Source organism: Nicotiana sylvestris, chromosome 10 (assembly GCF_000393655.2).
Source record: "Nicotiana sylvestris chromosome 10, ASM39365v2, whole genome shotgun sequence".
Classification (NCBI taxonomy): Eukaryota; Viridiplantae; Streptophyta; class Magnoliopsida; order Solanales; family Solanaceae; genus Nicotiana; species Nicotiana sylvestris.
The window spans coordinates 23917335-23944310 of NC_091066.1; the positions used below are offsets into that span (position 1 = coordinate 23917335).

General features: G+C 35.8%; 2 protein-coding genes across 3 annotated transcripts; both read left to right on the forward strand.

The window, feature by feature from the left end:
• Positions 1–11679: 11679 nt before the first annotated feature.
• Positions 11680–23460, forward strand: LOC104215302 (probable protein phosphatase 2C 60). 2 transcript variants are annotated; one of them, XM_009765072.2, is made up of 11 exons: positions 11680–11880; positions 13684–13806; positions 14064–14127; positions 16437–16545; positions 17085–17235; positions 21422–21547; positions 21717–21840; positions 21939–22015; positions 22244–22296; positions 22754–22808; positions 22890–23460. In XM_009765072.2, exons 2-11 carry the CDS (start codon positions 13690–13692, stop codon positions 23145–23147), a joined length of 1134 nt encoding a protein of 377 aa, XP_009763374.1. In that variant the 5' UTR covers positions 11680–11880; positions 13684–13689; the 3' UTR covers positions 23148–23460. The 2 variants fall into 2 exon arrangements, with proteins under 2 accessions (XP_009763374.1, XP_009763376.1); XM_009765074.2 differs by lacking the exons at positions 11680–11880; positions 13684–13806 and adding an exon at positions 16635–16740.
• A 1058-nt stretch (positions 23461–24518) lies between these two features.
• On the forward strand, positions 24519–26386 carry LOC104215304 (early nodulin-like protein 19). The gene is made up of 2 exons (XM_009765075.2): positions 24519–25234; positions 25858–26386. Exons 1-2 carry the CDS (start codon positions 25081–25083, stop codon positions 26205–26207), a joined length of 504 nt encoding a protein of 167 aa, XP_009763377.1. The 5' UTR covers positions 24519–25080; the 3' UTR covers positions 26208–26386.
• Positions 26387–26976: the final 590 nt, after the last annotated feature.

Genomic DNA, 26976 nt, shown 5'->3' on the forward strand with positions numbered 1-26976 from the left:
CTTTGAATTTGCATTATAAATAATACCAACATTCCCCCACTAATACAAAGACAAAAATGGAACAATTCTGGGCAAAAGAAGGAACATGTACTTAAGCGTCAATATCTTTCGATTTGAATTGACACGTAGTGAAATGAGGCAACAACTAACATTTACAAAGTAAAGTACTCTTGAACTAAATGGACATTGGTTGAGACCCTCATAACACGTACTATATCCTTAATTTTATGCAAACTCTGCGATACTAACAAAGTGTTTTTATGGTCATGCACATACCTTGGGTCTCTTGAGTGCTCTAGAAAGACATCTCAAGTCTTTCATAAAAGGCGACCGCACCTTTACACTCACGTAGGTGATTCAATCAACTCTATCTACACATAGACTACCTTAAGGCTATGAAATCATTAAGAGCAAAATAAGTTCAACCTTATAAAGCACTACCACACGCCATAGGGATAGGAAATGTAGTGCATATTGAGGTCTCATATGGCTTCGTTTGACCACAAACGGGTATCCACCATACTTCCTCAATCCATGGGCTTTAGCCCCATCCTCCTCGACGTTTCAAGGATAACTCTCCTTGCCAAACCCTTGGTTAAAAAATCCACCAAATTTCTTTCGGATCTTACATATTTCAAGGAAATAACACCATGTTTCAACAACTGTTTTACCGTACCATGCCTAATGCGGATATGTCTTCTTTTTTCTATTGTACACACTATTTTTAGCAATTCCAATTACTGCCTATGAGTCACAATGTAGAGAAACTGGTGAAGCTTGTCTTCCCCACAAAGGCACGTCTGCCAATAAGTTTCTCAACCACTTGACTTCTTGCCCTGTCAACTCAAGAGCAATGAATTCAACTCTATAGTAGATCGTGCTATACAAGTCTGTTTTGAAAACTTCCATGAAATAGCACCTGCACCTAAAGTAAACACGTAGCCACTGTTGGAGCTAACTTCATCATTGTTAGTAACTCAGTTTGCATCACAAACTCCTTCTAAAATAGCAGTAAATTTATTAAAATGCAAACACCAATCCATAGTACCTCTCAAATATCTTAGCAAATGATGAAGAGCATTCTAGTGTTCACTACTAGGGTTGTGAGTATATATACTCAATCTACTAACAGCATAAGCAATATCAGGTCGTGTATAATTCATGAGAAACATTACTGATCACGCCCAACTCTAGTCCTAAAAAGGATAAGCGGTCGCTGCAAATATAATCCGATCTAAAAGTCCGGAGTCGAATCCCACAGAGAACTAAGACTTAGATATATCTGTTTAATATCACTAAAAAGACAAGTTTAAACTTATAAAGATTGAGATTTATATTTCTAACTAATTAACTAGCAAATACTAGAAAGCGGTAAAATTATCAACTAACGAGACAAAGGGTTGGAGAATAAATTAAGGAGGTTTAGAGTTATGATTTTCCCAATTGTCGGAATCCTTCTAGCTATGTTCCCTATAATTTTGCCAATGTATTCTCTACTGATCGTGAGCACTTTAGGTGCTGTAATTCTCTCTCGAGCAACTACAATAATTTACTAGACATATTCTCTCGAACTACGCTAGTTGGCTTTATCTAACCGCTCATTATGACCACGTCAAGGCTTTGTTATTTCTAAACCTGACTTTAAACCCACTGTATTGATTTCCCACATACGTTAGGAGTGACGCTGTTCAACAACTACCTAAATATGTATTCTCTCTCGAGCACTACACACTTAATAGGCACAAGCAATTGATGGCCATTCAATCAACAACAATAAACACGTAGTTGAACAAGTAGAGAAATCCAACGTCTCAATTATATAAAAACATAACAAGAATTTATCCTACAAAAGGTTCTATCAAAATCCTAGATAACAAATTAACTATTCATAATAGTATGCAAAACTACAATACTAAAAGTCATAACCAACAATGAAAAATAGGAAGAGGAAGGAAAAACTCGTAGAAGAATTCTCCGCCTTGCTCCTATTGTGTCTCTGCCTCCTTAGGTCGAATCTGTGTCAAATATTGGTCTCCCCCCCCCTCAAAATACCATTTTTCATGTATATAAACCAAATAGGGTTGGGACCAAACAATTATACCTTCTACTACGTGAAAAAGGACAAGTTTCCAGGCCTGGACGTCCGCGGCCGCAGCCCGGGCGCGGTACTTTCCTTGTGTACTGCCTCAGCCCGCCTCAGGTCTGTGGTTGCAGGTTTGACTGCATTTTTCATCCTGTTCCATTTGGAATTTAAAAAACTTAAAACATGAAAGTTGTAGCCCTTTGAGTTAGCTTTCCAACCATATATTGTGGAGCCCAAATGGAGTTCTGAGCAAAATGTTATGTGCATTTTACTAGATAGTGCACAATATGCCTACTCGATTCTTCGTTTTGTTGCTCTATCATCCTTGATCCCCAAATGCGATCCCGGCTTAATTCCTTGGGATTTTACTCAGACTTCAAAGCTCCAAATCACTTGAAATTCATTCCATAACATCTACATAGCTCGAAATTGCTCCTACAATGCATAAAACACACAATTAGTGCAAGATACTAGCGATTAAAGCTCAAACTCAATTAAAGTGCAGTAAATTAGAGTGCAATAAACGACTAAAATACGCAATTATAGCCGATCATCAACACCCCACACTTAAACCATTGCTCGTCCTCGAGCAATCAAACTACATTTTTTTATAGACACGGCCTTTTTAAACAATTCTCCTAACTCATCACACCAAGAATATTTAAAATAGACTAAGCACAAGAGCATAATATCTTCACCTCAAGATTTGACTCACAAGTACCACGCATTATTCACAATTCACCTACTTACTCTAACATAGAGGTCACTGACATTACCTTTCCTTCATGAATCAAGTGCCCTCACACAACAAAAGAGAGTAGTTCCACACAATAAAATTTAAGAACACTTAGGAACTCAAGATAGAAAGAATTCACTCACTCTCAGAAATAACATTCATATGCCACAAAAGATGCACCATAAGCTTGCCCGTAGTGTACTACTCCACTAATCGAGCTCATTCAATCTAGGATCAATTAGGACTTTATTTGGTTGTAATGTAGGCTACGGGACAGGTATGATACATTTAGATATAATAGTGACTACACCTCCCTAAGCCCTTTAATACATTTACTTTAACATTCAAACCTCATACTTATGTCAAACCAAAAATTCACCTTCACATCAATGTATATTATCTCATTCTTCTTTAAGCATACTTACATCAAGAGCCACCACTTATCAAGGAATTATTTTTTCGCAACAATCCAATTATTTTTTGTTTTTTTTTTCAATTCAAGTGGCTCTTACTTTTTTAAAACAATGCACCTTTCTCCTTATTTAATTAGTTCCACTCAAAAGCCAAACCAACCACCCCACACTTTAACCTTTACAAAGTTCATAAACAATTCAAGTGCTCATGAGAGGTTACGATGGTTCAAATAGATGGTTAATTCAAACAAATGGGTAAGACTTGTAATGGGGTTGCCAAAGAAACAGGATTACAAGCTCAAAGGGGTTAACTACGATACATAATAATTAGGCGGGTAAAATATACATATCTGGCTCAACAAAGAAATGCCTATATCACTTCTTACACCGAATAAAACTACTATTTCGCTTTGCAAACACACGGGGCAAGTTCTAGGCATCAAATGTAATGCACAAAATAACACTCAAACCTCACACACACATGACACATAACTCACTCAGGATTGGATTTATCAAGACACTCTAGTCAAAGCAGTTAAGCAAATTTAAAATCATACAATTTAAGGTACTTATAGAAGAGTCAAAAACTGAGCCTAAGCGTCACAACCAAAGTACTCACTATTCTCAAGGCATAACAAAGTCAAGAGATATTGCTTCAATTCAAAACACAATACAATGACTCCTATTTCTAAAAAAAAAACTAACTATACCCGGTTCAAATAAAGCCCTTGGAAAAGAACCGCGTCACAGAAAAAACCAAGGGGGAATTGCTACACTACCTAACAAAAGAAAATCTTTTTATTTTATTTTTAGACTTAAATACTTCAAGAAAATTGTCTAATAGATCCATCGTCGGGAAAAGTCCAATCTTTTCTATTTTTTTAAAAAAATTATTCAAGTAAACTAACACAACTAAAATAGCATAGAAAGTCACCCAGATAATCTCCTCACCCCACACTTAAAATTGCGCATTGTCCCCAATACACACCATAAATAATAAAAGGGTAAAAGAGACTCCCTGGTAGGCCAAAGACCGAAGCACTAACAGCTCATGGGGTACTCAGACTTCTCCCAAGCTTGGTCATTCGTGCGGGTACCTCGCACTTAGTTCCAACCATTTGGTTTGCTGTTGCATCCTTCCAATACCTTTGCTTTCCATGCTCCTAGAAAATAAAAAACTGACACTACAGAAATAATACAATTAAAAATAATAATAAAAGAAAGCAATAAAGTTGGGTTGCCTCCCAACAAGCGCTTGATTTAACGTCGCGGCACGACGCGAATCACTTTTTGCCTCCACCTCGAGCTTATGAATTGAATCCCCAATTTGGCATCAAGTTTTCGGCTATGCTCCAGGGGTGGAGGAGCAAATCTAATTGGCCCAAGCAACCATTGTACTATTCTACACTTCTTAGCTTTTAGATGATGTATGTAATCCCGCCTTTCTAGCAAGAAAAATTCCAGAATGTAGGCATCTTGTTCCTCATTCCTTGACTTCTCACTCTGCTCGGATGACTCTATTTCCATATCGTCATTCAAGCATAATGTAGAAAAAATGTTTGGAGTGAGGACCAATGCGCTCACACACATGAACTTCAGGACTTTCAGCATCCTCAACATCAATGATACTAGAGTCAACAAAATTTGTATCCTCAATGTCCTTGGCTGACTCTAGTCTCACTTCTTCAACATTGACATCCTCAAATTGTAGTTGGCTAGGTTGTTGATGTTCTACTCTGACCTCCCCAATTAACACCTCAAATTCATGCTCTTATTGGCTAATATCATCAATATTGGCTTGTTGACCATTAACAACTCCAACCACTTGACTCAATTGAGCCTCCAACTTGCGAATAGTTGCCTCTTGCCTTTCTATTTGCAATTGCTTTTCATTATTTTGTTTCATAAGGCACTTTAACATATCCTTGATCTCTTTCAGGTCTGCATCCCCAGGTTCTTTGTTCTTGTTAACTTCACAAGAAAAGGTAGAACCATCATAGTAAGGGGTTGAGGGAAGATAAGAAATATAAGCACAACCATAAAAGTGACCATTTTTACCACCACACACATCACACACATTCCACAAATAAGATTGAGTTGGTGCACATAACTCGCTCTCAAGAATGTTTTGAAAATTTTGCCACGGGTGGTTTTCTTCACAATATGTATGGAGATCAATAGTAGAATTATCTACACCTAAATTACCATAATCCCAAGATGTCATGTTTCTCAAATCAATAGATAAAAAAAAAATACAAAAAACAAAACATAACAAAACAAAATAAAAGTTCAAACTTGCAACCTAGCAATATATACAACTACAACTACACCATTAGTTCCCCGGCAATGACGCCAAAATTTGATCACACCTAACTCTAGTCCTAAAAAGGATAAGCGATTGCTGCAAATATAATCCAGTCTAAAAGTCCGGAGTCGAATCCCACAGAAAATTAAGACTTAACTATATCTGTTTAATTATCACTAAAAAGACAAGTTTGAACAATTTTCTAAATTATAAAGATTGAGATTTATATTTCTAACTAATTAACTAGCAAATACTAGAAAACGGTAAAATTACCAACTAACGCGACAAAGGGTTAAGGAGGTCTAGAGTTATGATTATCCCAATTGTCAGAATCCTTCTAGCTATGTTCCCTACAATTTTGCCAATGTATTCTCTACTGATCGTGAGCACTTTAGGTGCTGTAATTCTCTCTCGAGAAACTATAATAATTTACTAGACATATTCTCTCGAACTACGATAGTTGGCTTTATCTAACCACTCATTATGACCACGTCAAGGCTTTGTTATTTCTAAACCTGCCTTTAAACCCACTGTATTGATTTCTCACATACTTTAGGAGTGACGTTGTTCAATAACTACCTAAATATGTACTCTCTCTCGAGCACTACACACTAAATAGGCACAGTCTATTGATGGCCATTTAGTCAACAACAACAAACACATAGTTGAACAAGTAGAGAAATCCAACGACTCAATTATATAAAAATATAACAAGAATTTATCCTACAAAGGGTTCTATCAAAACCCTAGATAACAAATTAGCTATTCATAATAGTATGTAAAACTACAATACTAAAAGTCATAACCAACAATGAAAAAATAGGAAGAGGAAGGAAAAAATCGTAGAAGAATTCTCCACCTTGCTCCTATTGTGTCTCTGCCGCCTTAGGTCGAATCTGTGTCAAAAATTGGTCTCCCCTCCTCAAAATACCATTTTTCCATGTATATATACCAAGTAGGGTCGGGCCCAAACTATTATACCTTCTCCTACGCGAAAAAGAAGAAGTTTCCAGGCTTGGACGTCCGCAGCCGCGGCCCGGGCGCAGTACTTTCCTAGTGTACTGCCTCAGCCCGCCTCAGGTCCGCAGTTGCAGTTTCGACCGCGTTTTTCATCCTGTTCCATTTGGAATTTGAAAAATGTAAAAGATAAAAGTTGTAGCCCTTTGAGTTAGCTTTCCAACCATATATTGTGGAGCCCAAATGGAGTTCTGAGCAAAATGTTATGTGCATTTTACTAGACAGTGCACAATATGCCTACTCGATTCTTCGTTTTGTTGCTCTATCATCCGTTGATCCCCGAATACGATTCTGACTTAATTTCTTGGGCTTTTACTCAGACTTCAAAGCTCCAAATCACTTGAATTCATTCCATAACATCTACATAGCTCGGAATTACTCCTACAATGCATAAAACACACAATTAGTGCAAGACACTAGCGATTAAAGCTCAAACTCAATTAAAGTACAGAAAATTATAGTGTAATAAACGGCTAAAATACGCAATTATAACCTATCATTAATTACACTACCAATTATCTTAGCATACTCAGTTTGAGAAATACTAGATTCCTTATAACCTATCGCAATTATAACCTATCATTAATTACACTACCTATCATTATAACCTATGAGAAATACTAGTTTGATAAAATACGCAATTATAACCTATCATTAATTACACTACTAATTATCTTAGCATACTCAGTTTGAGAAATACTATATTCTTTATTCTTTTTCAAGTGTATGCTAGGCTCATAAGGAGTTCTCACAGGTGCTACATCAAAACAATTAAACCTTTTCAACATTTTCTCAATATAATGGGACTGAGACAACGAACAACCATTTGAAGTTCTTTTGATTTTAACCCCTAAAATCACATCTGTTTCTCCAAGATCTTTCATTTCAAATTTAGAAGACAAAAAATTCTTAGTCTCATTAACGACATTCATATTAGGGCCAAAGATTAACATGTCATCCGCACACAAACATATAATAACACAATCTGATCCTATCATCTTGGAATAAACAAAAGTATCAGATGCATTAACAACAAAATCATTAACCACTAATGTGCTATTAAACTTTTCGTACCATTGCTTAGGTGATTGCTTTAGACCATACAAAGACTTTCTCAATTTGCATACTTTATTCTCCTGTCCTTGGATCACAAATCCCTCAGGTTGAGACATATAGATCTCTTCATTTAAATTACCATTTAGGAAAGCCGTTTTAACATCCATTTGATGTATCACTAAATTATGAATAGCGGCCAAAGCAACAAGAGTTCTAATAGTCGCTATATTGGTCATAGGAGAATAAGTGTCAAAGTAATCACTGTCTTTCTTTTGGTTAAAACCCCTAATCACAGGTCTAGCCTTATATTTCTCAATTGTACCATCAGGCTCAATTTCTTCTTAAATATCCACTTGCTACTTATGGGTTTACAACCTTTAGGCAAATCAGTTAAGTCCCAAGTGTTATTAGAAATTATAGAGTCAATTCACTTTTAATGGCCTCTTTCCAAAAACTAGCATCTATTGACCTTATTGCTTCACTGTATGTCTTAGGGTCTTCTTCTATTAAATAGATTGACACTAATTCATTATTCAAAATATCAAGATCAATATTTTCAGTCAAGAAAGTAATAATAAAGTCAGGACCAAAGTTAGCTTCAGTTCTACGCCTCTTACTTCTTCTAAGTTTATTTTCATGCTCATTAGCAGTAACACTAGAAGAAGGCACAATATGAGAATTAACAGACATAGATGTAGAAGCATTATTAGGCACATCACTAGGCACATTATTTTTCAATGGAAAAACATGCTCAAAAAATTCTGCATCTCTAGATTCATAAATAGAACTATCATTCAAAGACATAAATCTATATGCAGCACTATTTTGAGCATAACCAATGAAAATAGCATTACAAGTCTTGGGTCCAATAGTTACTTGTTTAAAATCAGGTAAACCAACCTTAGCCAAACACCCCCACACTTTCAGAATTTTCAAGTTAGGGGAAAACCCTTTCCATAACTCATACAGGGTTTTATCTAACTTTTTATGAGGGACTTTATTAAGAACATAACATGTTGATAAAATAGCTCCCCCCATATTATCAGATAAACCTGAACTCAAAAGCATAGAATTCATCATTTCCTTAAGGGTTCTATTTTTTCGTTCGGCTACACCATTTTGTTGGGGAGTATAGGGAGCACTAACCTCATGTATGATACCATTTTCTTACAAAAGACTTCTAGAGTATTAGTACTATAGTCACCACCCCTGTCAGACCTAAGCCTCTTGATTTTCTATCTAATTGATTCTCTACTTCTGCCTTGTATTTTAAAAATATGCTTTCGGCCTCATCTTTTGACTTAAGAAGATATACCTTAGTGTATCTAGAAAAATCATCTACAAAGGTAATGTAGTATTTCTTTCCACCCTTACTAACAATATTCTTAAAATCTGCCAAGTCTGAATGTACTAGTTCAAGCAATTCTGTTTTTCTACTAGTTACATTCTTAAAAGGCTTTTTGGTATGTTTTTCTTCTATACAAACATGACGCTTAGAAAAATTATCAACATTAACTGCAGGAATTAATTCCATTTTTCTAAGTCTTTTAATAGAAGCAATAGTAACATGCCCTAGTCTACCATGCCACAAATCAATAGACTCAGCAATATAAGCAGAATTGAAAGTACTAACATTATTAGTAATCTCTTGAGCGATGTTCAATACAAATAAACCCCCATTAAGGTAACCCTTCCCAACAAAGTCTCCCCCACAAGAAATAATAACTTTATCAGATTCAAAAACAAGTTTAAGACCTACTTTGTTGAGAAGCGCACCAGAGACTAAGTTTCTACGAAGGGAGGGTACATACAGAACATTGTTCAAGGCTAAGATTTTTTCAGAAGTTAACTTAAGGAGAATTTTTCCTTTACCTATAACTCCAGATGTAGTGGAGTTACCCATGTAGATACACTCGCTATCAGCAGATTCCTCAAAGTCGTGAAACAGCTCCTTGTTGGCGCAAAGGTGTGTTGAAGCGCCCGTGTCCACTATCCAGTCGGTTTTGTTAGCCACCATGTTCGCCTCAACAACCATAGCAGCAGTGACATCACCACCCTCAGTAAGGTTAGCTTGGACTGGAGCTTTTCCTCCATTCTTTGAGCTTTGTCCTTGTCTCTGGTTGCACTGGAAAGCCTTGTGATCAATTTTGCCGCAGACATAGCAAGGTCCTTTCGACTTTTGAATATGGCCCTCCGGCTTATTAAAGTAATTCTGCTTCTTCACATGTCCTTTCTTCTGGCTTTTCTTTTGTTTTCCTTTAAACCTATCTTTCACAAAAGTACGAGAAGATTCCACAAGGTTAGCTTTAGAAGAATTAAGAAAGAGAGATTTCATCTTATCCTTAAGCCGTTCAGACTCCTCATCTTTGAGATGGTTTGCTTCCTCAGTACTCATGTGACTGATCAGTTCTTGAAGAGTTAAATTTTTCTTCTTGTGTTTCAGTTGATTCCTGTAATCACTCCAGGAAGGTGGAAACTTTTCAAGCAGAACATTGGCCTGAAGAATCTCACACATCTCCATGCCCTCGTTTAAAACATCAGCAGTCAAGTTCTCATACTTGTGAACCTGTTCCATGATTGGCTTATCATCAACCATCTGAAACTTGATCCACTTTCCAACGACATACTTCTTTTTTCCTGCATCATCAACACCATATTTCTTCTCCAAACTGTCCCATATGACTTTAGCAAATTTATAATTTATAAACAAATCAAAGAGAGGGTTAGTCATATGGTTAGGCAGATGCCCTCTCACTGTTTTATTATCCTTTTCAAATTTCTTCTTAGCATCATCATCAGCAACAACAATATTAGCAGCATTAGAACTGTTAGCAACAATATCAGCAGGAGGATCGTTAAACAAAACATAATCAACTTCTAATTGTTCAAAAAAATTAAAAGTTTCTAGGACCAACGCTTATAATATTTCTATCTAAAGGCTCAAGCTTTGAGAGATCAAGAAGTGTTTTGTTCAAAGTGGTAGCCATTAGCCAATAATATATGTAAAATCGCTTTCAAAATGTAAGAAAAGGGAGTAGTTAATATTGACTAAGAACAAGAAGGAAAGAAGAACAACTTATTAAAATACTATGTTGTGGCAAGCCACTACCTTGAAAGCAATTTCGGCCCGACTGGGTGCAAATCGTTAAGACCGGTCGCTCCCCAAGGTTCTACAACACCTCCAAACACCTGCACTCGTGGCTGGAAGTTTAGAATTTGCACAAAACAGCTGCCCGAAAAGAAGAGAAGATGGAGGTATTTTATGTGTCAGATAATTCACAAAGAAGACTAGGAAGAAAGTAATGATTAGCTAGAAGAATTCTTGGTCAAGAATTGAGTGAATATGATGGCTAATGATCATCCTATTTATAGCATGAAAATGAGTTTAGTTTCATGACAAGTGTCTTGCTTACTAGTCAATTTTCTTTCATGCATTTGGCAACACATGACTTACTTGTCAATTTTCTTTCGTGCAAGATGACAACACATGTCATGCAAAATGACACTTGGCTTAGCAAGGCCATTTGTCAAACAATTTTTTAAATCAATACCACATATAAAACCTCTTGCCATGTACCAATTATCTAAGAGTATTTGGCCACAATACTTTATGTAAGCAGCCACTTGAAAATAGATATGGCAATTGTAAAATAAATACCCATGGCTATTGGATGAAATAAATTTTCAAAAAGAAATCGTTGAATTTGCATTATAAATAATACCAACAAGTATAACTTATCGATTTGTGGAACTTCTTAATCATAAGATAATCAATTATAAAGTTAAATTAGTTTATCAATTTAATAGTTGATTACTCATTTTATTCGCAATAGCTAATATTAGAAGTGTATTAAATTCAGCCGTGAACTACTAAATCACATTTAAATTTTGAATCTGCCATACAATATTTAAAGAGGACATAAAATATTTTCTTCTACTTATTATTAGAAAAAAAAGCATATATACTAACCACTAATACAGTGTGCCATGGCGATAGATTTCAAAAACAGTGTGCTTTGCTGATAGAATATACGTACATAATTATATATATGTATATAGTTTAAAGTTTTTATAACTATGCTGATGTAAAATTATAATATATTTTCCTTTCTATTCGGATAATCTGGTAGAAGAATTAGTGAAAAAGAAAAAAGAAAAGAAAAAGAAGAAAGAGCATGAAAAAGTAATGTCATGAACCACCGATTAACAGCTGCTTAGCTGACGATCTCTAATCATTTCGTTGCGAACACCGACTTCGGCATTGGGCGCTGTGAGTTTCTTTGTAACCCTAACGCACTGTTGCTGATTATTCTTTAATCATTTCCCTTTTGATTCATTCTTTTTCTATTTTTCAATTTATTCGACGGATCTTTATAGTGCTTATACTGGTATGCATACTTGTGGAACTCTATAGTAATTTGGATAATCATTATTTACAACATAGTGAAATTTGTTTACGTATCATATTTCAATTTTTTTTAGAATTATCTGTTCATTGTTGTGCTATGTTATTCTGGCTCATAGTATCACTCACTTCTTGTAGCTTAGTGTTTTTTTAACAGCGGTAGACTTTAGTGGTGGTTAAATTTAAAAAAGAAAACACTTATCCACCCATATTATCCATTAAAAAATTGGTTGGATAACGAACTTTTTAAAAACGGGTCAAATATGGATAAGAACCATCTTATCAACTTAGAAAATGGATAACTAATGGGTTTAACTTTTACATTTGTAAAGCCTCAAGTTTGGGGCTCCAGTTGGAATACTAGATATTCTCCCAAAATGATCATATTCAAGAAACCATGGATAATATGGATATTCATATTATCCGTCGGTTAACCCACTTTTATCCGTATTAAATATGGGTCGGATTGGATAATTTATCCGTTCTTGCATTACCCCTTTTCGACATGTTCCATATCCGACCCGACCTGCCCGTTTGCCACCCTTAGCAGTGGTGGCCGGGCTAACTTGCGCACATCTTGACTATTCTATCGGGTAGCTGTTACCTCTAACCAGCACAGATACCCACCAAGGTAAAGGCAAATCACCTAGTGTATTTTTGCATCCGCTAGGATTTGAACCGAGAACTTCTTGTAGCATATTGTACGCTGGATAAAAGGGTATTGATGCATAATATTCTCAGCAACAGAAAAGGGATTGTGATACTGTAGTGATAAATAATATTCTGAGAAACAGAAAAGGGTAATGAGTAATATTCTATTTTTTTAATGACGGTGATGTCCGGGCCAGCTTGTGCCCACCTCAACTATTCCACCGAGTATCTCGTATCTCCCACCAGCAAATAATACATAATTTTCTTAACGACAGCGGTCTCAACCACCCCACTTTACTGTTATTTTTTTTTGGAGGTTTAATTTGGAGGTTTGGTAGTTTTTAACTTTGAAGCAGTTGCTACCTTTCTTAGATGTTAAATATTAGGAACATGGGAATCAAGATATGAATTAAAAAATAAATGGGATTCAAGATATGAATCAAAAAGTATCCCCTCAAAGGTATTACATTCAGTACCTCACTAAACACTCCCTCGGTTCTGTTTAATATGAAACTCTTTCCTTTTGGGAGACATCCCAAAATGCTTGAAGCAATGCCATTTCTATGCAGCATTCACCATTTTAAAGACTTCAAATTCCTTGAACTATTCAAATTTTAAGCTCTTTCTCAATCATAGTTGTTTTCAACCAATACTTCAATAGTTTCTTCCAGTATCATCTATATATTTATACAAGTCTATTAACATTTTAAACTCCGAGCCCAATCAAACTTCTTCATATAAAATGGGGCAGGTACAGTATATTTCTGTTTACCACCATGTTTGGTGTATCTATTAAATTCTTAATAGAAAACTCTCGAACAGCGTTCTCTACAGTGCCCGAAGGAGTTGAACATGTTATGTGTTTAAGGATCGAACTTAACCCTTTTTTCCAGTGTATGTGCTTATCAAGTCTGTGTATTTACTGTATTATGTATGGACTAAGTTATTTGATAAGCGGTAAAATATTTTGTATTAATTCTGCATGTAAATATGTTTACTGTATGCTTCCATATGCAGGTCAATATGGGAATATATTTAAGCAGTCCGAAAACTGAAAAAGTGTCCGAGGATGGTGAGAATGACAGACTAAGATATGGCTTGTCATCAATGCAGGGATGGCGTTCAACCATGGAAGATGCTGTAAGTGCATTCATGTGTGCATTTTCACAGTCTTTTGTAATCCTTAAATTTCCATCACTGTTTGTTGCAAAATGGACCTTCTATGCCTTTGAAAAAATTAAATTGTCATCATTTTTCAGCCGTCATGTTTTACCATTGTTGTGTACCTGATATGATAGCGAGTTTCAAGTAGCTTTGGCTTTAAGTATTAGTCAGTTTCCTAATATCTTGCTTAGGTATTGTAGTGAACAAGATTGCTAAAATGAGATGTTATATAGCATGCAGTTTATCCACATTTGGACACTTCCACTTCCTTCTTTGGTGTATATGATGGCCATGGAGGTAAGGGACCTACTCCTCTGCTATAGGACTTAACTGTCTTTTGCTAGCAATGCTGGTCTTATTTTCTGCATGCATATTAGTGGCGCTTCATAATACTACCTATGTTTTAACTCTCATCCTGTCTCTATTGGACAACATATGAGCTTTTGACTAATATGTTATTTCTTCACCAAAGTCTTGTATTCTTGAAGATAATGTTCAGTTCTCTTTACTTTGCTGAAACTTTGAGATATGGTCATGTTTTAATTACAGATATGCCGCAGTTGAGGAAATTGTATCTTTTGACTACATGTGTCATTTATTGTTGCTTTACATCTATGTTCTTTTCTAGTTTTCCCTGCATTGAAGCAGGAAGTCACTTTAATGTTTTATTAAATATGTTTCCTTGTTGTCTTGTAAACATTAGGTTGATTAGTATAGGGCACAATTCATTACAGAAGTCTCAGGTTTTCAATGTCATCCAACTAGATTCTTTCCAAAAACTGGGAAAACAATATGACCTTGTATATAAGGGTATTTCAAAGAAAGGAACAGAATAAGAAAATTCAAACTTAAGTATCTGCTGGTCCTTCACTTTCTCCTCAGAAGTTGGATGTCGTCTTTCCATGGTTCTTTGATATCCATGAGGGGGTTATTGCCGATTTTTGAACTGTTCATCAGTTGCCGTGTAGTTATATAATGTTCCATTTTCAGTTGCTTAATTCTGATTACTTTCTTTGATCTGCTTTCCCATTAAGCTTTATACATCATGAACGTCTTGCAGACAACAATCTTTTAGCTTGTTCATTCTTTCTTCCTCTGAACGGTACCCAGCTGCAACGAAGTTATAAAAAACAAATTTGGATATGGATGATAATGCTCTGTCTTGTATCTTCATGCTATTCCAAGTGAAGCAGCATTTTACATGAATTCTCTTCTTATCATCAACTTGTCCTTGATTAAAGTGTTGTTTCCTGCAAAGCTGACTTTCTTAGGTGCAATTAACTTCTTACTCCTGCTTCCATAGCAACTTGTCCTCGGGCTGTTTTCGGTTGTTTTGTCTGCCTTCACCGCCATTTCCTGCAGTGGCCCTGTTCTTATTACTAACTTCTGATAACTTTATTCACCCAAATATAATCCGCTAGAGTTTGTGTCAAAATCAGCAAATGCTCTCCTCTTGATGGAGAAATTTCTCACAAAAGTGAGTGGGTATCCGTTTCTCCCTTTCAGAGAAGAACTGATCATCATGTTTTCTATTGAACTTGGTAGTTCATGTTCCTGGTCCTAAGTAGTACGAAAATCATCTTCCATGACCCATTTTCCCTCATTTCTTATCTGGCTTTGGAATATTCTCGACATAGCACTTCTTTCGATGCCCAGACCTTAAAAGCCATTTTTCTAATATACCTGGCTGAAAACTCTTAGTTTCCTCTTATTGTCTCCCTTACTTTTTTTTATTTTTAAAATTCCACTCTGCTAAATATGCACCACCTCCCTTGTTTCAGATAGCTATAGAGTACTTCTGAAGTATTTCCATACAACTTACTAAATGTAGTTTTGTTGTTTTCTTCTTGATCACTTTGGGAATTTGACTTTGAAATCTAAATGACATATTGTTTGTATACCGATTGAGTGTCAACTTCGATGATTGTGAAACGTATGTCTTCTTAAGTGAAATGTGCTAAGATCCTCTCCAATTGCAATATTGTTGGTAATCTAACTCTGAAAGAAGTCTTAAGAGGAATGGGACTCAATTTGACATGTCTCCTTGCTCTTTCCATTTTCTTTTTGGTTGTTTCAGTATGTCCCAATGCTCTGTATCCATCACAGGAAAGCTGTGTCAACTGCAAATAGGAGTAGTTTGAAGTCACTTTCGCTCTGTCTTTCTGCAGCTAGAGAATTTTTTTGCAGCGAGTCTTTCTAATTAGCCCTTTATAGGCCGCCATGTCTTCTACAGTCCTCTGCAAATTATCATTTTCTTGAAGAGGGTCCTTTCCAGGTTATCCTCAATATTTCCTGTTTCTCTCCCTGATCAGAGCCTTCAGGCATCTAGTTGAGGAATAGCTCATTTGTTATTGATGTAAACAGCTATTTAATTTAGAGTCTAAGAGATCAGGAAGTCCTTCGTCTCTTCACTCTATGCAATCAATGCTTTCTTCCTTCAAACAATACTGCTGGATTTCAAGCTGTTTTTCACCTCCTCTAATTGCAACCATGCGAAGGGAATGGATACAGTTCCAGTCCGTTGTTTACTTTATTAAGTAGCTCTCTGTAGTAACATTTTGCTTAGACGCCATATTAACACTTAATAAGGCTCTTCAATTTTGTAGGCGATGAAGTTTCTAAATTTTGTGCCAAGTTTCTTCACCGAGAGGTTCTTAATCATGAAGCATTCTCAGTTGGGGATGTAGGCACTTCTATGCAGCATGCTTTTCTCAGGTCGCCTCATGCCTAGTCTTTCACATTTAATTTAACTTTTCATCTTGTGCCGCAATGTAATCCTTGACCTAGTGTATGCAAGGCAGCAGGAAGGTGTCATTCTCGTGTCATTTTCATGTTCTCATCAGCCTGGGGTGCTGAGCCAGGACAGGCAATTACATATTCAAGTATCCCTAAGCTTGCTGATTTAACAAAGTATGATGCATGTTGGAATGGGCTTATATTTTTGTACTGCTATGAGATTTCTTTCAATTGATTCTGAGATTAAATTGGCTTCTTGACCAAAATTGGGCACTTTTATTGCTAATAGGTTTTTAGCATTAGTGTCCCTTCGGGTCCTCCAGATATTACATGTTAACTAGCTGCCCCTCTTGAGTTTTTCTACTATAATTTGTTAGTATGAGTGTGTTAATGTGGTAAAATATTAATGGCTTTTTCTGAAAAAGGGGTTTCCACGTTATTAGTAGCTTCTTTTACATTGTTATGAGCTTCTTGTCTCTATGTTTATGAGTCTGACCTTATGCATGTTCTCCATGCAGAATGGACGAGATGATGCGTGGACAAACAGGTCAGAGAGAATTAGCCTCTTTGGCGGAAAAGGACCAAGCTAAGGAGATAATAGAGGGTTTGATATCGCCTCGCAAGAGTGGTGAATTCAAGGGGCAAATGGATTGTGCGTCTTCAGATAAGGTATCAGTCCCAGCCTTTATTTGTTGTGTCGATCTATAGCTGCAAGGTGCACTACATTTGTTTGTGGCTGCAAACACATTCTTTGTGCTATTAATGAATTTTAGGGTCCTACTCATCGGAAACAATTTGAAGAGTCTGACTTTAACATTTTGGAAAAAAAAAGTTTCATCTTTTGAGTATTTGAATTTGTAATTTCCTGCATTCTTACTCCAGGTTGTCATGTCATACCATGTCTAAATTAGTCATCGTGTTCTTTTATGAATCTTATTGTACTGGAAGCAACAAAGAATTGTTGAAATGTTCCGCTTGATTTCCTTTAAAATTGGGGGGTTTAAGTAGTTTGTACACATGTTCTAAATAGGAAATGACACATAATTAAAGGAATTGAATCTCCTAAGTGATTCCATAATTGTTCATTATATTTCCTAGTTTGTGTCTTTAAGAACATAATATGTACTCTGCTACATATTGTATTCTGCTAGCTTGTTTCAAATTTGTTTGATCCTGAAGACTTGAAGTGATTATATTAAGATATTTGCCAACTAGTCATCTGAATTAACAAAAGCTCATAGTAATACGTCTTTTGCCTGATACTCTTCTCTCTCTCTCTCTCTCTCTCTCTTGTGAAGCATGAGATTCAAATGAACATGTACTGTGGCTTAATAGTCATTAGCTAGTTTCATGGTTCTTTACCTTCAAATTTCAAATCCCACACATGGTCAAGGCCATGGCTCGACATTCTGCTTCCTCGATTTCGATCCCACATCACATCGTGCTTGTTACTCTTTCAAGATAGTAGATTGTCTCCCATTAAGATGCAGTATGCTGGGATAGATCCTCTACTGAAAGGAGATCCTGCACAGTATGTATCAGAATATTGAAAAAATCTGTGTTTGTCCCCTGTTCTCATATGATAGTCCTTGTATAATAGATCCATTGATATATCTTACCTTTAAAGGAATAGATCGATTGATATACCTGATGCGGAGCAGTTAAATGACTTTCATAAGCACCTGGTGAAACTGGTTAACCACACTAACAACTAATAAGAAGTCTCGTCTTGTAATTGTAGAGAGCTCAATTCACCAACAATTCTCTGATAGACTGATGCATCTTGAGCTTTTGGACACTCCATCTGTCCAATACACAACAAGGACGTACTTCAACATTATATTGTATATTTGATGCTAACATTAGATTCTACCACCTCGATGCCCAGAAAGTATTTCAATTTCTCCAAGTCCATAATCTGGAAGTAACTGGTGAGATGCTGTTTAAGTTAAATAATACTTTCACGATCATCACCTGTTATGACAGTGTCATCAATATAAACCACAAAGAAAATGCATCTGCTATGAGAAGAAAGTCAGTAAATTATGAAAGATCGACTTCATTTTGAAGCAATGCCAACTGTTGGACAATAGAGCTAAAACAATTAAATCATGCGTTTGGAGATTGCTTGAGGCTGTATAAGGATTAGCTTAGCTTACACTAATTCAGACTCCTCCTAAGCAGCCAATGCTTGCGGTAAAGCATTCTTGCTGTGCAACTAAAGAAAGGGCTAGTGGGGTACCTTCTGCAAAATAATCACACAAATACAAATTTAACCACCGAAATAAAAAGTATGACTCTAATCAAGGTCATACACTTATGTGTATCCTTTGCCAACAAGTTGAGTTTTAAGAGCATCAGCTTTCGTATCTTGGTTCATTTTGGTTCATCTTGACTGTAAACCATTCCAGGACATCCTTCTGTTGTTTTATCCAGTGACAAAGGAGCAATCTCTTGATATCATTATCATGTGAAGTAGCCGTCTCTTTAATCATAGCGTGATGCTAACTGAGATAAACCATTGCTTTTACTACAGTCTTAGGTATTGGGAGAGTGAATAAATTTATGACAAATGCATGATATGAATGTGACAAACAGTGATAACTCAAAAATATTAAATAGGATAAAGATTATAAGTGGATCGAGTACCTGCTTGAAGGACAATGAGAACAGCAGCCTCGTCTGTTAAGGGCTCAACTTGATGTGTAAACCTGCTGAGCCGTTGGTTCAGTTAATAGAGCTGTATCATGAGAAGGAACATTAATCGAGTCAGTAATTGGAGGATTTGCTTGAGATTGTCATGGAGTAGACCAAAGAAAAGGGTAAGGCTCTTGTATTTGTGTTGAGTGGGACGCATGATGTTTGGTTAAGTGAGTTTGATGAAAATTATGGAGCATTCTTGTATAAAGTATCGTTGAAATAAAGTATCTGTTAATAGTGTAATCACAACTATTATAGCCTTTTTACGGACTAGGTATGCAAGTTGAAAAGAAAGATTTTCTGAAGTTGAAGCTGAAAAAAGTTTGTGGAAGTTCATATTGTGTTAAGACATGAACTTCGCTTGGAAAAATGTTTGTGAAAATTAAGTTGTGAGTGGAAGTTGAAGTAATAAAATTCTCATTTAAGCATTTAAGGGTGTGGCGTAATGGTCAATGAAGTGGGTGAGAAAAATGAAGTCTCAGGTTCAATTCCAGCGGAGGCAAAAAACACTAGGTGATTTCTTCCCATCTATCCAAGCCTTGGTGAATAGAGTTACCTGGTACATGTCGCTGGTGGGAGGTGACAACTATCTCGTGGAATTAGTCGAGGTGCGCGCTAGCTGACCGGAACACCACGGTTATCAGAAAAAAGGTTGCCATTTGAAATACACTTTCAAACCATTATTTCAACTTAAAATAATATTGCACTTGATATTCAAATTCTTAAATGAAATTTTGTGGCTAAATGTCAACATGCAAGTTGCAGAAACTGCTATAATTATATGCAAGTGGGAAGTCATGGCCAAAGGGGCCTTAAGAAATCACATGATAAACTTGGGTTGAAATTTTTTCCCAGAGATTAGATGGTACAACAAAATACTGCAACCAAATGCTGAATGATGCTTTGGCAGTGAGGGAATGGTGAAACAGAGTTTTCTTCTATCGAATTCTGACCACTATTTGCCTGAACAATGTTTTTTTCTTTGTAGCAGAGAAGAAAGAAGGATTTTTGAGAATATTCTCACTTCCTTGGCCCTGGTGTCATGAAAAAAAGAGGAAGGGAAAAAGAGAATTGTGAGACTGTTCCCACTAACTATTGGGGTTTAAAATTTTTTACACATGTTCTAAAGTAGGAAATGCTATATAATTACTGGAGTTGAACCTCCAATATGATTCCCTAATTAATTCTAGTTGATATATATAATATTCCCTGTGTTCCTAATTGATTTTAGTTGATACTTAGCTAATCTATTTCTTTAATTACAGAATATTCTTAACATGATAAATGTTGGCTTTTTTATCCTCTTTGAGAATCACCTATCACCAGGAAAAAAACCTGTATGATAAAGATGTCAAAGTTGAACGTTGTTTAATCTTTTGCTTAATCTAGTATCATGGCGAGTTAAACACCCGTCAAATGTTGAAGTATCTTTATCTTTGTAGAAGCAAGAATTGAAGGTTATTCTACTCTTGCCATTTCTGACTTCTGTTGAAGATTGTACCGAATCATGTCGGCCTATATTTAGGATTGAATTACTCTAGGTTAAAAGGAAATTTATTTCCAATAATTTAAATGATTGTCCTTGTTCCAAACCCCAACCAGGGGCAAATAAAGTGACATATTTGCAATAAAATGGGAGGAAAACCATGGTCTCAGGTTTAAATCACAATGGAGGCAAGAAATATTAGGTGATTTCTTCGTATCTGCCTAAGCTTTGGTAGGTGGGGTTACCTGGTACCTATGTTGGTGGGAGGTAGCACGGAAAACCGATGGAATAGCTGAGGTTCGGTCAAGTTGGCCCCGACAAGACCATCATAAGAATAAAATAAAAAATAAAGAAAAGAAGAATAGAAAACATGAAGAATGAATAAGAAACAAAAGAACCTTAAAGAGTATCGTCGGGTATACTATTTAATATCAGTTATTTTTGTTTTCCTTAAAGGTGTAAGATATATTTATCCAAAGAAAAATGACATAAGAAGCATTAAGAGGTGTCAGAAAGTACTGTATAACTCTTTGTCTTGCAGTGGTTTGACTAATCCGGTAGACTGCTTGGTGTTATTAATACTTATATTCTCAAAATTTATTTTCCAACTAATTTAATCAGTATACTGGAGTTTAATCCTTTTGACCTTTTGCCTTTTTTCCAATGTAGGGGGCTAACTCTGATTACCATGGGCCAACTGCAGGAAGCACAGCATGTGTAGCAATCATTCAAAATACTCAACTTCTTGTGGCAAATGCTGGCGATTCTCGCTGTGTCTTATCTCGGAAGGGTCAGGTAGCATTTACTTTTGTATCAGTTATATATTCTGGTTCAGGATTGTAAAATGATTTGCATTCTGGACAAATTGTTAAAGCAGCTTGTTTGGAGTTAACATCGCTGTACATGATGCTTGTCTTTCTTCTAAGGAGGCATATTTGTATTAAGCACAAAACATGTTATGCAGGCATATGATATGTCTAGGGACCATAAGCCTGACCTTGAAGCTGAAAAGCAAAGGATTAGTAATGCTGGTGGATACGTCCGGTGTGGACGGGTTAATGGAAGTTTAAACATGGCAAGAGCAATTGGTATTAAAAATATTGCATTTTCTTAAAGATACTATAAAAAAGTATAGCTCCTTTTTCCCCTTGTGTTATGGCAAGTCTGATCACTTCAGTAATTTCAGGCGACATGGAACTCAAACAGAACAAATCATTGCCTGCTGAAAAACAAATAGTGACTGCTAATCCTGATATCCGCTCTGTAAGTAAACAATGGCTTATGATTCCTTTCGAATCCGTAGAACAATGAAAGTTATTGGAGGAAGATTTTCTACAGTATATTTACGTGTACAGCTAGGTGAAGGTGGAGCATTATTGCTTTTCTTTAATTATTAACTGATCAAAATGGAGAGTTCTTGTCTGTGTTCCTTTCTAGCCGAAGACGATTTTGCATTTAACATTTCTTTTCCTAAATTTTCCCTCAAGTTAGGTTGAGCTCTGCAATGATGATGATTTCCTTGTTCTAGCTTGTGATGGCATATGGTAAGTATATCGTATCATTTTGGTTCTATCTTCCCAGTTACTGTATTTGCACCAAAATCCAATTTCTTTTAGGTGAACATCAGTTTATTCCTTCTAGACTTATTAGATTGCTGGGCTTAGTGTACTTGAACTTGCATACTGTTTGCTAGTAGGTTGACAAGATGTACAAGAAAAGAAAATTAGTATGGATTTTTGCAGGCTTTTGGGAAGTTCAATGGTTCTTTCTGCATGTTGTTTCCATACAAATGCAACTTTCCAAAAAAGAAAATGGTGGAGCTTGCATCTTTTTAATGTTATTAGAAATTCTCTGCGATATGGTTATATTCTTGTAATTAGAACGTCAGTTTATGTTAGATGCGAGTACATTGCCAGGCCCTGTTTGCACCTTTTTTTTGTTATATCATTACACCAGAATTTCATAATTTTGGTGCTTATATCTGTATTGCTTGTGCATTAGGGATTGCATGTCAAGCCAAGAAGTTGTGGACTTTGTTGGGGAACAGTTAAAACATGTGAGTCCTTAATTATATTATTTGTTGTTCTAAGATCATGCTTTTCAGTTTTTAAAAATAAATGTGTCACCGTTGGTGCAGGAAAATAAGCTCTCCGTTGTCTGTGAGCGAGTGCTAGATAGATGTTTGGCGCCAGCCACAGGTGGAGAAGGATGTGATAACATGACCATGATCTTGGTACAACTCAAGAAACCCTTCAAGACCGTTGCATTGAACAAGGAGCAACTACTGCCTTCTAATCAAAATTCTGAATGTAACGAAAACACAGTAGCATCTAACAATCCTAATGCTGTACCTACAGGATCTCAATGTAATGATAATGCAGCTGAAAAAGCTTGAATTTAACTAGTGGTTGCATTTAATATCTCCTATATAGGAGTAGTTAAGATGTCACCGCAAGCTTTGAAGTTTTGATAGATAAAACGGAGGCATTCTAGAGATACTAGAAGATCTGTATATATGCTCGATTCCCGATCTTTTCAGATGTGGGGATAGGTTTTTAGCTTCAAATAGGCGAATAACGTACGCGGGATACACTTGCCTAGTGCTGCTAAGTGTAGTCTTTTTCTCCCTTTTTCTTTTCCCTATTGTAAAGAGAACTATTACTTGATTAATGACGCCGACTGAATAAAATGTTGGATTTTCATCGTTTTATCTTTTGAAGAATGGGAATGCTAACGCAGGAGTAGTAGTCATATTTTGGACCCAGGATGCTTTTTAACAGGCTTGTGTTTGAAAGCGAGTTATGTGAAGAGAAGTTCGAATAATATTTAAAAGTGAGTTACGTTTGAAAGTTTACCAAAACGACTAATATTTGGTCTGGAAGTCATTACTGAATTCTTTGCTGCATTTGTGAACCAATATGCATTTGTACAGAGTTACTGTAGAAGCAGACATCATTATGGTCGACAAAATTCTCGTACAACAAGATCGCAGATTGCGGAAACAAGGGATTAAGAAGACGTGCCTAGTGGTAGCCATTAATTTGGTCTACTTTTTCAATGCAACAACAACAACATTTCAGTAATTAAATTCTATTAGTGAGGTCTGGGGAGGATAGAGCGTACGCAAATTTTACTCCTACACCAAAAGGGTAAAGAAGCTGTTTCCGGAAGACCTTCGGCTCAACAGAAGAGACAATAATATCAAAAAGAAAGGAATCATTACTTTTTCAATGCCATCGTTGAAAATAAAAATGGTAAGTTGAGTAGTAGTTGTAGCAGCAGCCATTCCTTTAACAGGCAACGTGATTGAGGCGTGCCTTTCCACACAAGGCGTGCTGCTACATACTCATTCTCACATCTTATTTTGTTGCTCCCTCAATTGCATTATTAAAATGCTTCGTTGATTAAAGAAAGGATGATATATTTTATATTTGAAAATAATTTAAATGTAAATTTTTATTGTACTATTTTTATTCTTAATAAAAAGTATTTATAATCATACAAATGTTATGATCCCATAAAACTTTTATTATTCAAGTATTTAAGACTGTAAACTTGGAAAGTGTTTGTTTTTCTTCTTCTTAAACTATGTCACATCACACATGGATTGAAATAAAGTGAGTAGTAATTTTTAATCATTTTGCTTTAAGATCAGAGCGGAAGTAGAGCTCCAGAAGTGGATGCAAGTACGTACATCTATTGCTAATTTGCTATCTGTACTAGTATATAATACATAGTTCAAGAACTAATTTACAGAATGTATATATTTATAATTAGTCACACGAACTATTATATTACAAAAGAGTACTGAGTTCAATCATCACAAATGTAGAACTTTTCCCTCTGTTTAGACTTGTTTTACGTTTCTTCTTAATTTTTTTTAATACAGATATAGCAGCCTCTAGAGGGTGCAAACAGAGGTGCAATTTTTTCTTTTTTAAAAAATGCGTGCAACGGTATACTCATCCACTATTTTTTAAAACGAGTTCTTTTAATTCTGCGTCTTTCAAACAGACTGGGCGGTTTCCAGTGTGTAACAGCAAAAATTTGAATTTAACAATAGTATGATCCATTACTTTGTGGTTAAAAAGATGAGGAAAATGTACAATATACGAGGTGTATGCGGGATAATTCCTATTATAAAATATTACAGTATAGTTACTATCTAATCTAATGATGGTCGATTTTACTTTAGCTTTGGATCCGTTATATATATAAAGTTTGGTTGAGTAATCTTATTTTAAGGTTTAAGTAGTGAATTTAAAAAGTAGGAGCTGCTAATTAGCCTTGTTTCCTCTCAGCTTATAATTAGCATCCATCCCAATTACATGGCTCTCTGTGTACTCTTCTTCCTCCTCGCCGCCGTTGCCACCACCGTCTCTGCCACTGACCACATCGTCGGAGCGAACAAAGGTTGGAATCCAGGCATCAACTATACTCTCTGGAGTAGCAACCAAACATTCTACATTGGTGACCTAATCTGTACGTCTTTTTTTTTTTTTTTCTAAAAAAAATTTGTACGTAAATATTTCCTGAACTTGTCTATAAGTCTATTCCTTGTTTGTTAGAGAGAATTTAGGTATCCAAAGTCATGTTCTTTTTTATGAAAGTCTATGTTTATAAACTAGAATATATCGCTGTTAGTAAAAATAAGAATAACAGGGGAAAAAATTGATTAATTTAGTGCACGTTACTAGCTAGGTGAAACTAAGCTATTTTTTTTTAAACTTTGAAATGAATTTCTAAATGCAATTCATTTAAAATTGTTTGTTATCAGATTACGTTTATTATGTACAACAATCTGTTCTTGCATGTACTTGACCTGACAGTGTAGACAGGGGTGTATGCATCTTATATCATGGGACACCCTGGGTCGAAAATTTTCACTAGACATTTATAAGATAAATGAAAATTAGAGATACAGTATAGAAAATGATACTTGTCATTATAGTAATTTATTCATTTGTCCATCTCTTCAAATTATATCAACACTTATGTAAAATCCTGCATACGGCACTGAGTATAGAAATATTATCACTGGCAGTACACAAAACTTAACCCGACCCTTTCTCTAACTTGTCTATTAATTCCATGTTTTTTGGCAGCATTTAGGTATAAAAAGACACAACATAATGTTTTTGAAGTGAATAAAAATGGATATGATAAGTGCATAATAGAGGATGCATTTGGGAATTGGAGCAGTGGAAGAGATTTCATTCCGCTGAAAAAGTCCAAGAGATATTACTTCATCTGTGGCATTGGTGGCTGCACTGATGGTATGAAGGTTTCTGTTGTAGTTCACCCTCTTCCACCTCCTCCACCGTCACCGTCAGCCATCGCCGCCATGCATTCTTCCGAAAAGGCTGCTGCTCCGACGACAGTTGGTGGTTTCGGGTCAATGGTTGTAAGGTTGATGTTGGTCGGATTGATGATACATGGATGTGGTAGGATTTAACGAGTTTCGGCCAAAAATCCTATGCTAGTTAGCTGTATTATGAAATTGCGGCAGCCAGTGCTTAAAGTCACTAGTTTGTAATTGTCATTTTGATTGAACTTCTTGTATTTAATTTGTTGTTGTTCTGTTATTTTAGTTGAAATTTGTTTTCACTATCAAAGATTGCTGTTGTTAGTTTATTTCTGTATTTGTTTCTGTTTCCTATTGTTTTATGAGTATTTTTTTTGTTGAACGAGAGATTAGAGTCATACTTCGTGAAAGTAAGTAGAAAAAAAGGATCATCTTGGGTAAATTTCACAAATAGTCACGTACTTATATATTTTTTGTATCAAAATCTCACAACTTTATTTTGTCACATAAAAATAGCAACTTCATCACCAGGTAACCAAATGGTTACAATAGCCGGGAATGTAAACTTCTGATGGGCTTAAATATTTTTTGTGAAGTGGCACATCTAATTTTTTTAAAAAAACCTTTTTTAGACAAATGACTTTGGAACAAAAAATAAACAAATGGATACCTGGTGCAGATCCCACGTATCTTTGGTGTCGCGAGGAGGCTCTCTAAAAAACTTACATGTACTTAGGTGTATGCTCTTAACTTAACTTATTTATGTACAAATTTGTACATAAATAATTTTAACCATCAATACGCGAGAAATGAATGAAGCTTTTTATTTGGCATTTCTTAATGGAGCTTTTTTGTTAATTTTTCCCCCTTAAACTTTCAAATGCAATGCCCACCCAACATACATATATAACATACAATT

What these genes read in the sequence shown, in the direction of transcription:
- LOC104215302 (XM_009765072.2), top strand. Translation starts at nt 13,690, where the DNA reads ATGGGAATATATTTAAGCAGTCCGAAAACTGAAAAAGTGTCCGAGGAT. An exon ending in ATTGTGCGTCTTCAGATAAG is followed by an intron (nt 17,236 to 21,421) that starts GTATCAGTCCCA and finishes TTTCCAATGTAG; the next exon opens with GGGGCTAACTCTGATTACCA. An exon ending in CTAGCTTGTGATGGCATATG is followed by an intron (nt 22,297 to 22,753) that starts GTAAGTATATCG and finishes CTTGTGCATTAG; the next exon opens with GGATTGCATGTCAAGCCAAG.
- LOC104215304 (XM_009765075.2), top strand. Translation starts at nt 25,081, where the DNA reads ATGGCTCTCTGTGTACTCTTCTTCCTCCTCGCCGCCGTTGCCACCACC. An exon ending in CTACATTGGTGACCTAATCT is followed by an intron (nt 25,235 to 25,857) that starts GTACGTCTTTTT and finishes GTTTTTTGGCAG; the next exon opens with CATTTAGGTATAAAAAGACA.